The sequence below is a fragment of the Fusarium redolens genome (genome assembly GCF_020744475.1).
Source record: "Fusarium redolens strain MPI-CAGE-AT-0023 chromosome Unknown BKA55scaffold_5, whole genome shotgun sequence".
Classification (NCBI taxonomy): Eukaryota; Fungi; Ascomycota; class Sordariomycetes; order Hypocreales; family Nectriaceae; genus Fusarium; species Fusarium redolens.
Window position 1 is genome coordinate 1,674,676 of NW_025763668.1, and position 12,906 is coordinate 1,687,581.

Genomic DNA, 12,906 nt, shown 5'->3' on the forward strand with positions numbered 1-12,906 from the left:
CTCAATTTCTCACACAATTCACACATCTCAATCATGGCGGAACAAGATATCTACGGCGGTAAACTCGCCAATCATTCACCGTCCCTCCCAAGAGGCACCTTTACTGGCTCCGGCGCCGAACAAGACATTTACGGTAATACACTAGCCGGTCACACGCCCTCTCTTCCCCACGGGGCATTCACCGGATCTGGAGCCGAACAAGATGTCTACGGCAGTAAATTCGCCGACCACTCCCCGTCTCTACCAAGACCTTCTTTCGCTGGATCTGGTGCCGAGCAGGATATCTACGGCAGCAAGTTTGCCGGGCATTCTCCACCTCTGCCTCGGGCGAGTTTCGGGTCATCTGGGGCCGAACAAGATGTTTATGGCTCGCATTTCAATCGCACCGCGTATCAAGGTTTTGGAACTAGTGCGCTAGGACTACTGCACTCCGCAGTCTTACCGTCTTTTAGTCTGCATGCTGGTTTGTCGGCGGTCGCGTACGGGGTTTCGCGGTATGCGGATAGAGTTGAGGGGAAGGACTTTCTTTGGGCTTCTGGAATGACGTTGAATGCTTGGTGGAGCGCTATTGGTTCTCGCTATGTTTACGATAATGTTTCGCCTCTTGATGCTTGGAATGGTCTTGGATACTCGCAGAAGCTTCTCCTCGCTGGTGTTACTGCTTGGGGAGTGAGACTTACTTCCCGCGTTGTGTCGCGAAGCTTGAAGCGCGGAAAGGATGACCCTCGCTATGACGTTAAGAGAAAGGATCCCGGTTTCTGGAACATGGCGCTGTTTACCACATTTCTGCCCGAGGCTGTCGCGCAGACTATCATCTCGCTTCCCTTTACAATTCCTTTCCGCGCTGTAGCGGAGAGCGCTGTCGCCTCACCTTTCACTTCCAACGGATCTGTCTTCCACTCACTAGCCATCTTTTTGTTCACTACCGGATTCGCTCTTGAGACCTTGGCCGATGCCCAGCTTGAGTCATTCAAGAAGGACGACACTGCTCAGGGAATCAACCGCGAGGGCGTCTGGAGCATTGTTCGACACCCCAAGTAAGTTCACCTCATACTGACGAACACACCCAAGCTAACAAATATCAGCTATCTTGGCGACGCCCTAATCCACGCCTCATTCCCCATTCTTCTTCTCGGCGCCGGTATCCTCCATCCCATTACTGCTCTCGGCCCAATCGCCAACTACGTCTTCCTGCGCTACCTTGGTGGTGACAAGGAGAACGAGGAGAGTCAAGCAGAGCGATACTCAAAGCACGACGCTGTAAAGGCGCAGGAGTTTGAGGAGTACCGACAGCAGAAGAACAGCTTCTGGCCCAAGTTGGAGGAGTTTAAGAATACCTGGACGCTTGGAGTGTTGGGTGTTGGTGTGGCTGGCGTCGTCCTCGAGAGAGGACTTCGAACTATGGTTTGAGAGAGGTCACTGTGACAATGTACTATAGCAAAACTATCGAAGGTTAAGAAATATTGTCTATCTTGCATGTAAACAACGTCGTCTTCCACTACCTAAACTAGTAACTGAAGTCATCCATCCGTCACATTAACCACTCCGACGACAGATACGTCTCGGATTCAAGCTCCACCACCCAGACCAGCAGGCAATTTTGACCGTATAAATTCGAGCCTCTTCACCGGCGCGTCAAAATTATCAATGTTGTCTGACCAAGGAATCCCCTCTTGTACCCCTAGACTCGTAAACGTAATGGTAGCAACCTTATTTGCACCAACAACTGCACTTCTGTTATCCCATCCACCTGTGGTCTTTTGCCTCATGTAGTCTGAAGCATATGCCCCGGCGAAGGCGTCACTACTCAATAACGTCAGATCATGCTTAGAGAGGCGATGAGAAAACGTACCCGGCTCCGGTGGTGTCCTCAACTTGAACATCGAATGCAGGGCAATGGCCGCTTCCCTCAGCATTGGCATAGAATGCACCTTTTGCTCCCAGTGTAATGACCACATTTCTGATGCCACGACTCAAGAACTCCTGCGCAATAGTTGGCCATGTTTCCAGGTTAACTTCATCTCTTTCACGCCCTGACATAATGGCCGCTTCAGATTCATTTACGAGCAAATGCGTCAGGTGTCGATAAAGGCGCTTGCTGATTGGGATTGCAGGAGCAGCCTTGAGACAGAAATCGATGCCAGCCTTGCCAGAAGCCATCAGCATGGTTTCAACAACTTCCTTGTGAATCTCCATCTGGGCTAATACCAGGTCTGGCCGTGTCCCGCCTCCAAGCTGCTGTGCGTCGATGAAGTCCTCCTCTCTCCAAGTGGCTGTAGAACTAGGCATGAAAAGACAGCGGTTTTCTCGTGTCTGGTCTTCTACCATGACGAAGCAAATGCTTGAGCTGGTATTAGGGACTGTGGTGATCCCCGAAGCATTAACGCCATTCTTATTCAGCTCGGCGATGAACCTTTCCCCGTATCTATCATCGCCAACCGCCCTGATCATCTTTACTTAGACATCATCTTCACCCCCAACTGTGAGCTGCTCTGTTGCAACGATGAGAGGGTCATCTGGCAGTGTTTCTCCTGCTGAACGTGGTCTCTGATGGCATGTTCTGTAGGTTGCAATGACCGAGTTTGCTCCCTTACCTCTAAGAGCTTCTTGGCAATGATTTGCGCAGACGCTCTCACCGCGGTCAGGAATGCGGATCGTAACCATTATCAAGTCAGCATCCAGAGCTCCGATGACGGCGATAGTCTTTGGTGACATCTCCGTGACCCTGTTCTGTACTCTTGTGCATTGAAAAGATGAAGTAAGGGTGCAAACAAAGGTTCAAATTCTCGGCGGTTACAAGCGATGGGACAGAGCGTCACCAACTTCGACGAACCACCAACTGAATTACGTCTTTGTCCTAACGCCCCGCGTCGAGTCGACCAGATCAAGCACTTAAACCAGTTCAATTTCAACATGAACAGTCATCTCTAGCCCCGGTGAATCTCTCTGTCAAGTTCAATCATGTCGCCACCACAAAGGAAGCAAAACCTTGTCACAGAGCTTTGCGATGTATCGGCCGAAGCGCCAGTTCCTTTGCCCTTTTACGCATTTTCACCAAGCCTCAACGTTTTCAGATCATTTGTCTGACCTTATTTGCCGCTTCATTCTCCCCATTATCATCCGTCATCTTCTTCCCTACCATATATGATTTGTCCCAGGCACTTCACGTGGCAATTGGACGGATCAATCTCACCATCCCATCGTACATCGTTGTAGCTCGTCTCGCTCTAGCAATTCTTGGAGACCTGGCGGATAACATCGGCTGACGAATGGTTTATCTTTCTACGATGACCTTCTATTGTTCTGTAAATATTGCTGCAGTCCAAGGATACAGTGATTACTATGATACTCGGAATCTTTTACATGAATCTCAGCTCTCTCCAATCCTCATCAATCAACGCCGACTCTTATTATTGCTGTTTATGAGATAAATGGTGTGCAACTGAGCCTCGCATACTTACTATCGGGTATTGGATCTTGAATAGGTGCCTACAGTGCCGGTAAGTTTATTGAAGATATTGTTTATGCTTGGTGAGCTGATGTAAAGTCTTTGAAAGAAGACTTATAGACTATGATTAGCGAGTGGTGGCAATAAAGCATCATATAAATATCGACTATCGAGCTGGAGACGATTTAAATTGTGAGCTAGATGTGTTATTTGCAGCTGGAGACGATTAAATTGTGAGCTAGATGTGTTATTTGCAGTTGAGACCTGTCGCTGAATGCTTAGATTCATCTATGATAACTGAGTGCGAGAAACGGAAATGATGTCTATTTTTTTCTTCTATTTTAATCTTTTCTTTGTAACAAGTAACTTACTGAACATGCTTTAAACATTCTATCTATAAGACAAAGAAATCCGCTCCCCCTGATAGGTTCCAAGCATTTTAGTGATCTCATCGTGCCCTTGATCAATAGCCCGGTCCCGTGCTGTCAAGCCTTGGAAGTCCGTTGCGCCGACCTTGGCCCCATGCGCTAACAGCAACCGTACCACATCTTCATGTCCACACTCAGACGCCATTGATAAAGGAGCTTGTTCATGCACAGGATGACAGGCCTCGATGTTAGCCCCATTCTTGAGGAGTATCTCGACGACACTAGCGTATCCCTCTTCCGAAGCTAAGGACAACGGCGTTCTGGACGACCCATCAATAGCATCAACTTGGGCTCCATGCTGTAGAAGTAGTCTTACGTTACCTGGCCTGTTTCTGGAAGCTGCCCAGTGGAGTGGAGCTCTCAAAAATTGAGAGTCTGCAGACTTAATATCTGAACTGGCATCGATGAGAAGCTGCAAGGTATCTTCGTTTCCTCTTGAAGCTGCCCACGACAATGGAGTGCGATGTGAATCATCGACTGCATCAGCGTTCGCACCTTCGATGCATAATACCCGTACAACGCCAACGTGTCCTCCCGCAGCAGCCCAAGACAACGGCGTGCGTCCATATATCTGGTCTGTTGCTTCTATCCGAGCACCTTTATCTATAAGGATCGCTATGTCGGATGTCGTTTCCGTTCGTTTGCGGTGGCGAGTCCTAAAGGCCCTCCACCCAGTGTTCTATGCTGCCGATACGCTCCCGACCACTGACGATGTAGCTCATGGTCATTTTGGCACCTTGGCCAACCCTGATAAGATTCACCTCGCGTATGTAATCCAGGCCCTTCGGTCCGAATTTGAATACAACATAACGAGACAGCAAACTTTTGACGTTGGCAAACTATCAAGCGATGATCCGAATTGGGAGTTCCTTGCAACTCGTCTGTGCGCACTTTTGCGTGACCTGGAGCATTTAATCGACAATAAAGTTTTCCTCGAAAGAGGTGTCCAGGTAAGCAAGCTCGTTTACCGACTCGAATCTATTGACGCTCTTTACTAACGCAATACTGCTTGTTATTACCCAGCTCTCCATGCAGCCAGATCACCTGAGCTGCTTTCCGAGACTGGCAGATGGAGGGCAATGCAGAGGCCAGCGTTCAAAGTCCCGCAGGGCCTGTCGACCTGCAAGTTGAGGTCATGGCTGGCGCATCCTCTGACTCCGAGCTTGTTTCTTCCTTTTCTGGACCGGCCGACTTTGTTCTTGGCATTCAAGTCCAGAAGATATACCACAAAAGAGCGTTTCTTGTTGGTGCACCCGCCCTTACCGCGAAAAGAGTGGTCAGGAAGGCGGTACTAGTTGATGATGGACCTGAGATCGAGGAAGAGGAAGCTGACGAGGTAAATTATGAGATTGTCAATTTGGAGGATGGAGACATGCAGGGCCTCACTATTGAGAAAGACGAAGATGAAGATGAAGCTTGGGTGCTTCCATCCCAGCTAGCTTAGTGCTTAGGCTTACGACATCACGAGGAACTACTCGATAGGAGATAGCATGACATTGAATACAAAAGGATATGGGCAATCAGGCCAATTTTCCGCTAGCTCTGAGGTGATGTGATGAAAGAAAGCTACTTTGAAAGACAGTCCCATCGCTCTTGGTCAAGATAGGGCTTGACTTGATTTCGGGTCGACGCTGCGCAGCAACTTCACGGCCAGACTTTGAGTCCACGACCGAGTGCCTCTTCAGTCAAGGAGAGCACGCCCATGTCAGCAAACAAGCCGCCGTTGGGACACTCTGCCAAGGCCTTGACTGGGTCTACGTTGATCCATCAGTTTCCAAGGATCCTCTGGAAAGGAACCATCAGCAAGTACGTCAGCCGTTAAGTGGGCTTATGGAATCGCTGGACACTGTCGGCCAGGTATTGGGAAGTCGATCCGTATCTCAAAGCGCTCAGGGGCCACGCATCACCAATGGGTATATCATCGACGACGGTTCGGCCTTTGGGCCAGACTGGGATGAGAAGCGTTGGAAGCAAGTCCCAAAATTTCAGGGTATCGAGGTGCGACGACTCAACAGCCGTCTTGGAGAGAAAGTCTGAGGAGCTTTTAGTCGACGTCAGTATAAGGGGGTGTGGCAGTGATTACTTACCGGCAAGTCTTCCAGGGCGTCCCTGTGTTCCGAAGACGTGCGCGTTGTCAAGTAGTGACTCTCCCAGGCTTCTGAGAAGATCAGCACGAGAACCGCGATACCCTCGCTACGTTCGTAGACCTGACCCGTCGTAGGCTCAGTATAGCGCCAGGTATCACCAGCATCGAGAAGGACCGATATGAAGAAAAGGTCGATCAATCGGCGAGTGATTTCGATATCGTCGCATTCGTTCACCTGGCTCTCCCAGTCCCCGATCAACATGTCAATGCGTGGCACGTTGTCCACTTCGACATGTTGCCATCGGCCGTGAGGGTAGAGAATGATCTCAGGGCAAAGAGAAATGTGGCCCCGCACTCAGCCATTGCGTTCAGGCAGGAAGAGACGCCAATCATGATCGATTTTAAGTGGCACAGGTTTGTCAGGCTGTCAGTAATCATGGCTTGCTTATGCTGATATGAGTATCTTTCCGTCACATATCAACCTGCCGAGCTCTCGGAATGGGAAACCGCCGCCTATCGGGTATATAGTCTCGCCCGGGTTTTCTCCAGGGTTTGTTATTATACAATGCATCAGTGGTAGTAAGTTCTTGGATCATACGCAATGAGAAGGACTGGCAGTTCTTTTGAGACCCGATCCCGATGCCCTCCCGCTCAAACGCCGAAATAAGACTGTCATACACCGACAAGACTATGACTGATGGATGGTTTCACAATCAGCCTCTAATGCACGCCTGCAGCCACGGCCGGCGCGTGGTATGTCTCTTAGCCTCGCAACTATCCTTATAACGCGAAGGCCGAATGTTGCGGGACTCTGACTGTCTTAATTTCAGCCACTGCAGGTCACAAGGGTTATTGTGCGACTTGATTATAAACCTGGTGTCCTTCGATGTCAACACATGGTTTACTCAGGGCAGGCAGTGTCAAGATTTACAGGAACCCCCTTTTTCGTATTTGCCGATGCCATGCCTTTCAACACTGGGGCTGAGCGCCGATTCACATATAGACATCGAGCACGGTCAAATTAGCCAGTTAATTCATTGTCCAGCTTGGCAGCTTGGTCAAAGAAGTTGAGGGGAGTACAAGAGATTCACGTTATCACCTCAACCTAACAATGGATGCCGAACTTATTATGCCATCATCCGGACAAAGCTAATGTATTATACCAGCGAATTAGTCTGGTTAAGGTTATATCAAGTTCCCTCGGGCGCGTCACTGTCTGAGTATTATCACAAGTTCAACCATCGAGGGTATGGATTTTCTAATAATATATTCATATCTGTGCCTACTAAATGGCATATTGTGTTGCTGCTAAAACGGTAAAAGTTACTAAAGATCCAACGCTATTCTTCAACCGTCGTTATGCAAGATGCCTCTAACAGACCAACCTCAACCTCAACCTTGACCATCCCCTCTGCCCCCCTCGCCCCAGTGCCATCTCGACTCCTAAACATTCAAGTCAGAGTCTGTGGATCTTCAGTACCATGTAGCTACTTACCACTTCCCCTCAAATTCACTGCCTGCAATCAATATTGCCCCACTGGTTCTTGGTAGCCCAATACCACGAATCCATCACCGATCGCGCTTCGCAGCCACTTCCAGTAGTAAACGCCCAGACGAGCGAAGAACCGCTATTGTCGTAACCGCAGTACTGGTCGCTCACACCAGCACATTCAGGGTAGCGGTTAAGGTTAGCCCAGAGATTGCCGCAGACGGCATCGGCGTTAGGGACCCAGGTGTTGGACCAAGCCTCGTAGCGGCGGGACCAGTCGTTGGTGAGCTGATTGGTGCAGCGCTCGGCAGCGTGAGCGTGATCAGTGACGAGAGCTGCGAGAAGAACTGCGGTTAGGCCGGTGAAACGCATGATGAAGAATTGGTTGGGGGTTGTTTGGATAGGTAGATTTGAGTGAGTTGATTGCAGATGTTGCAGAAGACTGAAGAGAATGTCTGTGAGTGATGATCTGTTGTAAAGACGGGGAATAGAGCAATATTTATAAATGAAAAGCTAACAAGCTAAATGGCAGAACACAGATGATTGAGTTGCTTAATGTGTTATTTACAGCTATAACCTGTGGCTGAAAGCTTATGTCTACCGCATAAAAGCAACCCTTGCAAAAAGCACGAGAGCAAAGTATCCAAGATGCTTGGACCCTTCATGAATTCAAGCAACGCATTAAAAATAAAACCTGTGGCTGAAACTTACATTTACCGTCTATGAATCAGGCATTAAAAAGCAATTACTTAATATCCTAGTCTCTTACGTAGTATCCAAACAAGTTCTAAATTTAATTCATAACTGCCGATAGTTACCCAAGCGGTATAGTACTAGTTGTTAAGGTTTCGTACTTATGGTTTTTATTTACTTATGCTGCACACTTGCTTTGAATTTAACTGTTCCGCTTCATCCGAAGACAACGCCTCTAAAGCCATCGTTGACTACTTGTTGCAGCCCGGTTTATCAAGTTGCGGCCTGACTTTGGCGGTTCAGAAGTATAAACCGTGCTCTGAGAATGAGGATCTACAGAGAAAGTTGGCCGAGATTACCGGGTAGCATAGCTAGCAAACGTTCCATGCCTGGGATCATCGGCCGAGTTGCTGTTATTGAGTGGTGTTAGCTCAGGCGGCAATGGTGACTCGAGAGCCAGTGCAGGTAGTAAAATCACATAGCAGTCACCATGAGAATTAGATAAGACAGTTGTTGTATAAAAGCTAACAACGAGTAGATTGACGGGGTATAAACTAATAATCCTCAAATAAGAGGGACTAACTATAAAAGTTGACGATTATGTTCCCAATATCCACGTATCACGAGACTTTATGCCCTTACATGAACTTGTGGAAGAATCGGCGCCAAGCAGGCCATGAAGCGACAGTAGCGCGGTAAGCGTTGATCTGGTCCCAGTCATGCTCACGAAGGCCGGTGTCGAGGTCGATCTTATCAACTGTGAGCCACTGGGGTCGCTTCCAGAAGTAGCCAATGATCCAGAAGACGAGGACGACAGGAATGGCAAGGCAGGCCATGAAGAAGTCCTCAGCAGTACCGTAGCCCTCCTTGAATGGTGGGCAGACGGCGACGAAGAGCTGGCAGCCCAGAATAGCGAAGCAGAGAGCGAGACCCAACCACGAGCCCCAGACGCCACCAGCAGCCTTGAAGGGAATTTGGTCGAGGCTTCGGCCCTGCTTCTTCCAGGCGGAGCGGAAGCGAATGTGAGCCTGTGAAAGTCGGTCAGTGAGCTGGATCAAAAGGAAGGTGCGAGGTTTAGACTTACGTAGCAGATGGAGCCCCAGGTGAAGAGGGCAGCAAGAGCGGAGACAGCAAGGAGCCAGTCAAAAACAAGACCACCAGATGAGGCGAGGACAATGTAGGCGAGGGCACCCCAGATGAGATTAAAGCCAACAGAGACGAGAGGTCGTCCAGAGCGATCAATGTAGGTGAAGATCTTGGGCGCGTAATCTTGCTCAGCGAGAGCAGTCAGAGTACGAGAGCCACCATAGACGGCAGAGACACCGATGGAGACGACGGAAATGCAAATGACCAGGTTCATGAAGTCGTCATAGCCCTTGAGACCAGCGTCCTTGGCTGCCAGCACGAAAGGAGAGGTACCGTCCTTGTAAGGGTTGGCGCTGTTGAGAAGACGCTCATCGGTGGAGCTGACGAGCATACCGACGAGGGTGAGACCGATGATGTAGAAGCTATAGCATGTTAGAACATTGGAAGAGAATTGACATCAGTTGTGCTCACAGGGTGATACGCCAGAAGACCTGCTTGATAGCACCGGGAAGGGCCTTGGCGGGGTTGCGAGACTCGGCAGCAGCGAGACCGACCAACTCAGTACCGGCGAAAGAGAAGGCGGCGGTGACGAAGACACCACAGAAACCTCGGGAGCCGTTCTGGAAGGCGCCGGGATCATACCAGAGCTTGGCCCCCTGATACGTGTCGAAGTCGCCGGAGGAGGGACCGCCACCGCAGATGAGAACGATGGCGACAATCATGAAGATGACGATGGCAGCGAGCTTGAAGATAGAACTCCAGAACTCTTCTTCGGCGTAGCCTAGAGTACCAAAGATGTTGATGACAATGATGAATATCCAGAAGACAGTGATCCAGACAGCTTCGCTGATGTCTTTATTCCAATATTGTACCGTGAAAGAGACGACTGTTAATTCGAGTGGCAAGACGATGACCCATTGAAAGACCTGGAGTTGTTAGTATCTCAATTGCGTGACACGGGATCAGCGACACTTACGTAGTTCCAACCCATGGCAAAACCCCAGGACGGGTCGATGAAGCGGGTAGAGTAGGTATAGAAACCACCAGAGACGGGATACATGACAGCGAGCTCACCGAGAGCGTGGACGACGTTGAAGATCATAATACCAGCGATAGAGAAGCAGAGGAAGACGGCGCCGGGACCGCCCTTGGTGAGAGCACCACCAGAACCGACGAAGAAACCAGCACCGATTGAACCTCCAATGGCGATCATGTGGAGATGGCGCTTCTTCATGGAGCGATCGAGTTCGACGACGCCAGTGCCATAATCACCTGCGAAAAAAAAAACGTTAGCGATCAATTGGCAGTGGTGAACAGTGCATGCGACTCACGGCGCTGGAAAGACTTGAGGTTCAGACCATTGCGGGTCATGAAATCCTCCTCACGGAAATCATCGCGAACGCCCTCAACATCACCAGTGAAGGTATCCTTGGTGTGCACATGCCCATGGTCATGACCAGGCGAAGGCGGCGTAGCGCTGCCAACGTCGATCTTCTCCTCCTTAGACGTCATTGTTGAGGGAAGAAGACGAATTAAACGAAGCTGTGTGAAGAGTTGTAAATTGGGTGAGGGGGAGAGAATGAGACCTGACACAGATGAAGGGAAATGGGAAGGGAATGGAGTGGTTTTTATCTCCGAGGAGCGGAGACGTAAGGTTTGTGTTACAGTTACAGGGAGGGAGCTACACAAACAGAGGCGATGGCGAAAAGGGCAGGAGATGGTTTGGAATTCAGAAGGTGGTGGGTTACTCGTGTAGCGTGCCAAGACATGATAAGCATCAGAGAACGAGACGAGATGGGGAGAAGAGAAGCTGCCAAGTAGTTCTAGACGAGAGGCAACAGCACCAGATGGAGGGAGACTGCAACATCCCTTGAACAAGGGTTAAGCACTATTAATGCATCTCTCCAATATAATTACAGCTGTTGGGTTGTATTCTGTAGATACCGCATGTTAATGTCGTGTCGTGTAAATAAACCATGCCTCGCCTCTCAGCACATGCTTCAACTCCAGTTCCCCAGGTTTTTAGCTGAAGCTATGACAATTAGTGAATGCCTAATCTGCAATTGGACTGATTTACAGTGATGACCGCCCCGCACTTGGCAGGCTCTGTGCATTATCCGACATCCGCTCATGAAATTGAGTTGACATGAGTAATAACCGCCAACGCGTGATCAAATCTTGTATGCAACGGACATGATACTGAGAACGGAAGGTGTAAAGATCGATCTTCTGGTTGGAGGATTGGCGGGTTAGAGTCCGGCTTGGCGCATGTCTTGGTCTGATTTAGGGTTCTGCTGCTCTCACTCATGCACAGGTGGCGCCCAGCCTAGTGGGTTGGGTCGAGCTAAACAACAAGCTTAAAATGTTTATCATGAGGTATGGTATGGGGGTATGACGCGCTGGCTTGTGTTTGCTTCAAATCGTTTGAGTGAGTGGCGAGCAATCATTCTGGCAATGTTACAAATCCTGTTGACCGTTGACCGTTAGTGTTACTGTTACTGTTACTGTTACCCCAAAACTCGCCTCCAAAACACAATTTCTACGCCCAGCTTTTGCCGAGAACCTGTCAAAATCCCCAACGCTTGGGGCCTCCGACGCCAAGATAATCTGTATCATCTTGAAAGGGAAGGAGATAAAACTTGGAGGTTATTCCCAATCATCAGCTAAGGTCAGTTGGTGGCTTGGCTCTTGGGTACCTGGCTTGGGTCGCTTCGCCTCGGTAGGTCAGCCAATTGTGCTGAGATGCATTATCTCCATCCTCATTGAGATTGGGTCCCTAGTCAGATTGAGCCGTGCAAATCCGGGGATGGGATCGGGGAAAGTGGAATTTATTACGTTAAATATTTTTAAAGTTAACGGAGCAACTGGGTCGTTGAGTCAGTGCTAGCATTTCCCCTCGAAACAGTCTCAGTTCATCAACCACGCCTGCATGCATTCTTCTTATTGCAACTGATGAAAACAAAAGATCATTCCATTCCCAATCTCCAATCGCCCCCAAAACCTCCTTATCTCTTGGCCAACTCCAAACCCGTAAGATTGCACCGCAATCTCTCACAAGCTGACCCCATCAGCCAACACCTTCTCCTCAGCGCCAAGACGGCCGAGTCGTCTTGGCAGTGATAAAAAACCAAGAAACGAACAAAAGCCCAAAATGAAACCCAATGGGGAATGTCCCGCGATCATCCCCAACTGTCCAGTCCACCGCAAACCAATGACATTGTCTCTCAGTGATTCTCTCACTTCTTGGCGAACAGCAGGTCGGCCGCACATAGATAGCCACTTACATAACACTAGCAAAAGGGCCATGTTGCTATGACAAACCGAAATCCCAAACTTGGGAATAATCTACGTCAGAGTCTGGGGAAGCTTTGCGGGGTAAAAAAGCACCGTGAGAATAGCATTCGCCTTTGAACGTGACACGGTAATAATAAGGACAAAACAATCTCAAGAGTCGCGGTCGAAATAAGAAATCGCCGCAGCGGATCGGAGACATGGAAGGTCCCTGCTGTCATCACTTAAAAAAATCTCACACCCGCACGATTTTTTACCTTTCGGACAAAATGTCCCCTTCTGGAACGGCAGTCAGAATCATACCACCCATTCACGGCGCAGCAGTTTCACAAGGAGAACAGGGGGGGAACGCATGTGGTTGCAGCCGATAACCCAGGTAGTCTCT

At 49.4% G+C, this 12,906-nt stretch overlaps 8 protein-coding genes across 8 annotated transcripts; 3 read left to right on the forward strand and 5 right to left on the reverse strand.

The window, feature by feature from the left end:
• Positions 1-33: 33 nt before the first annotated feature.
• Positions 34-1,410, forward strand: BKA55DRAFT_505915 (uncharacterized protein; the record flags this gene model as incomplete). Its single annotated transcript, XM_046187229.1, has 2 exons — positions 34-1,037; positions 1,086-1,410. 2 exons carry the CDS (start codon positions 34-36, stop codon positions 1,408-1,410), a joined length of 1,329 nt encoding a protein of 442 aa, XP_046052175.1.
• A 158-nt stretch (positions 1,411-1,568) lies between these two features.
• On the reverse strand, positions 1,569-2,715 carry BKA55DRAFT_592198 (ribokinase; the record flags this gene model as incomplete). Its single annotated transcript, XM_046195356.1, has 4 exons — positions 1,569-1,803; positions 1,853-2,341; positions 2,414-2,456; positions 2,541-2,715. 4 exons carry the CDS (start codon positions 2,713-2,715, stop codon positions 1,569-1,571), a joined length of 942 nt encoding a protein of 313 aa, XP_046052176.1.
• A 1,123-nt stretch (positions 2,716-3,838) lies between these two features.
• On the reverse strand, positions 3,839-4,441 carry BKA55DRAFT_505563 (ankyrin repeat-containing domain protein; the record flags this gene model as incomplete). Its single annotated transcript, XM_046187202.1, has 1 exon — positions 3,839-4,441. A coding segment is annotated over one exon (603 nt), but the record flags the coding sequence as incomplete, so codon positions are not given.
• Positions 4,442-4,493: 52 nt separating this feature from the next.
• BKA55DRAFT_687769 (uncharacterized protein) lies at positions 4,494-5,320 on the forward strand (the record flags this gene model as incomplete). Its single annotated transcript, XM_046199115.1, has 2 exons — positions 4,494-4,826; positions 4,946-5,320. The coding sequence occupies 2 exons, from the start codon at positions 4,494-4,496 to the stop codon at positions 5,318-5,320; spliced, it is 708 nt and encodes a 235-aa protein (XP_046052178.1).
• Positions 5,321-5,694: 374 nt separating this feature from the next.
• Positions 5,695-6,224, reverse strand: BKA55DRAFT_687770 (uncharacterized protein; the record flags this gene model as incomplete). Its single annotated transcript, XM_046199116.1, has 2 exons — positions 5,695-5,909; positions 5,960-6,224. 2 exons carry the CDS (start codon positions 6,222-6,224, stop codon positions 5,695-5,697), a joined length of 480 nt encoding a protein of 159 aa, XP_046052179.1.
• Positions 6,225-7,472: 1,248 nt separating this feature from the next.
• On the reverse strand, positions 7,473-7,889 carry BKA55DRAFT_736209 (uncharacterized protein; the record flags this gene model as incomplete). Its single annotated transcript, XM_046201326.1, has 1 exon — positions 7,473-7,889. Exon 1 carries the CDS (start codon positions 7,821-7,823, stop codon positions 7,473-7,475), a length of 351 nt encoding a protein of 116 aa, XP_046052180.1. The 5' UTR covers positions 7,824-7,889.
• Positions 7,890-8,782: 893 nt separating this feature from the next.
• On the reverse strand, positions 8,783-10,742 carry BKA55DRAFT_505905 (amino acid permease-domain-containing protein; the record flags this gene model as incomplete). The annotated part of the gene is made up of 5 exons (XM_046187227.1): positions 8,783-9,172; positions 9,229-9,652; positions 9,702-10,156; positions 10,207-10,502; positions 10,562-10,742. The coding sequence occupies 5 exons, from the start codon at positions 10,740-10,742 to the stop codon at positions 8,783-8,785; spliced, it is 1,746 nt and encodes a 581-aa protein (XP_046052181.1).
• An 822-nt stretch (positions 10,743-11,564) lies between these two features.
• On the forward strand, positions 11,565-12,127 carry BKA55DRAFT_562597 (uncharacterized protein). The gene is made up of 2 exons (XM_046192305.1): positions 11,565-11,696; positions 11,754-12,127. Exons 1-2 carry the CDS (start codon positions 11,622-11,624, stop codon positions 11,895-11,897), a joined length of 219 nt encoding a protein of 72 aa, XP_046052182.1. The 5' UTR covers positions 11,565-11,621; the 3' UTR covers positions 11,898-12,127.
• Positions 12,128-12,906: the final 779 nt, after the last annotated feature.

Bases quoted from the DNA above. Each gene is read 5' to 3' on its own strand.
- BKA55DRAFT_562597 (XM_046192305.1), top strand. From the start codon at position 11,622: ATGACGCGCTGGCTTGTGTTTGCTTCAAATCGTTTGAGTGAGTGGCGA. The intron at 11,697-11,753 runs CTGTTGACCGTT...CCCAAAACTCGC, and splicing joins TTCTGGCAATGTTACAAATC to CTCCAAAACACAATTTCTAC.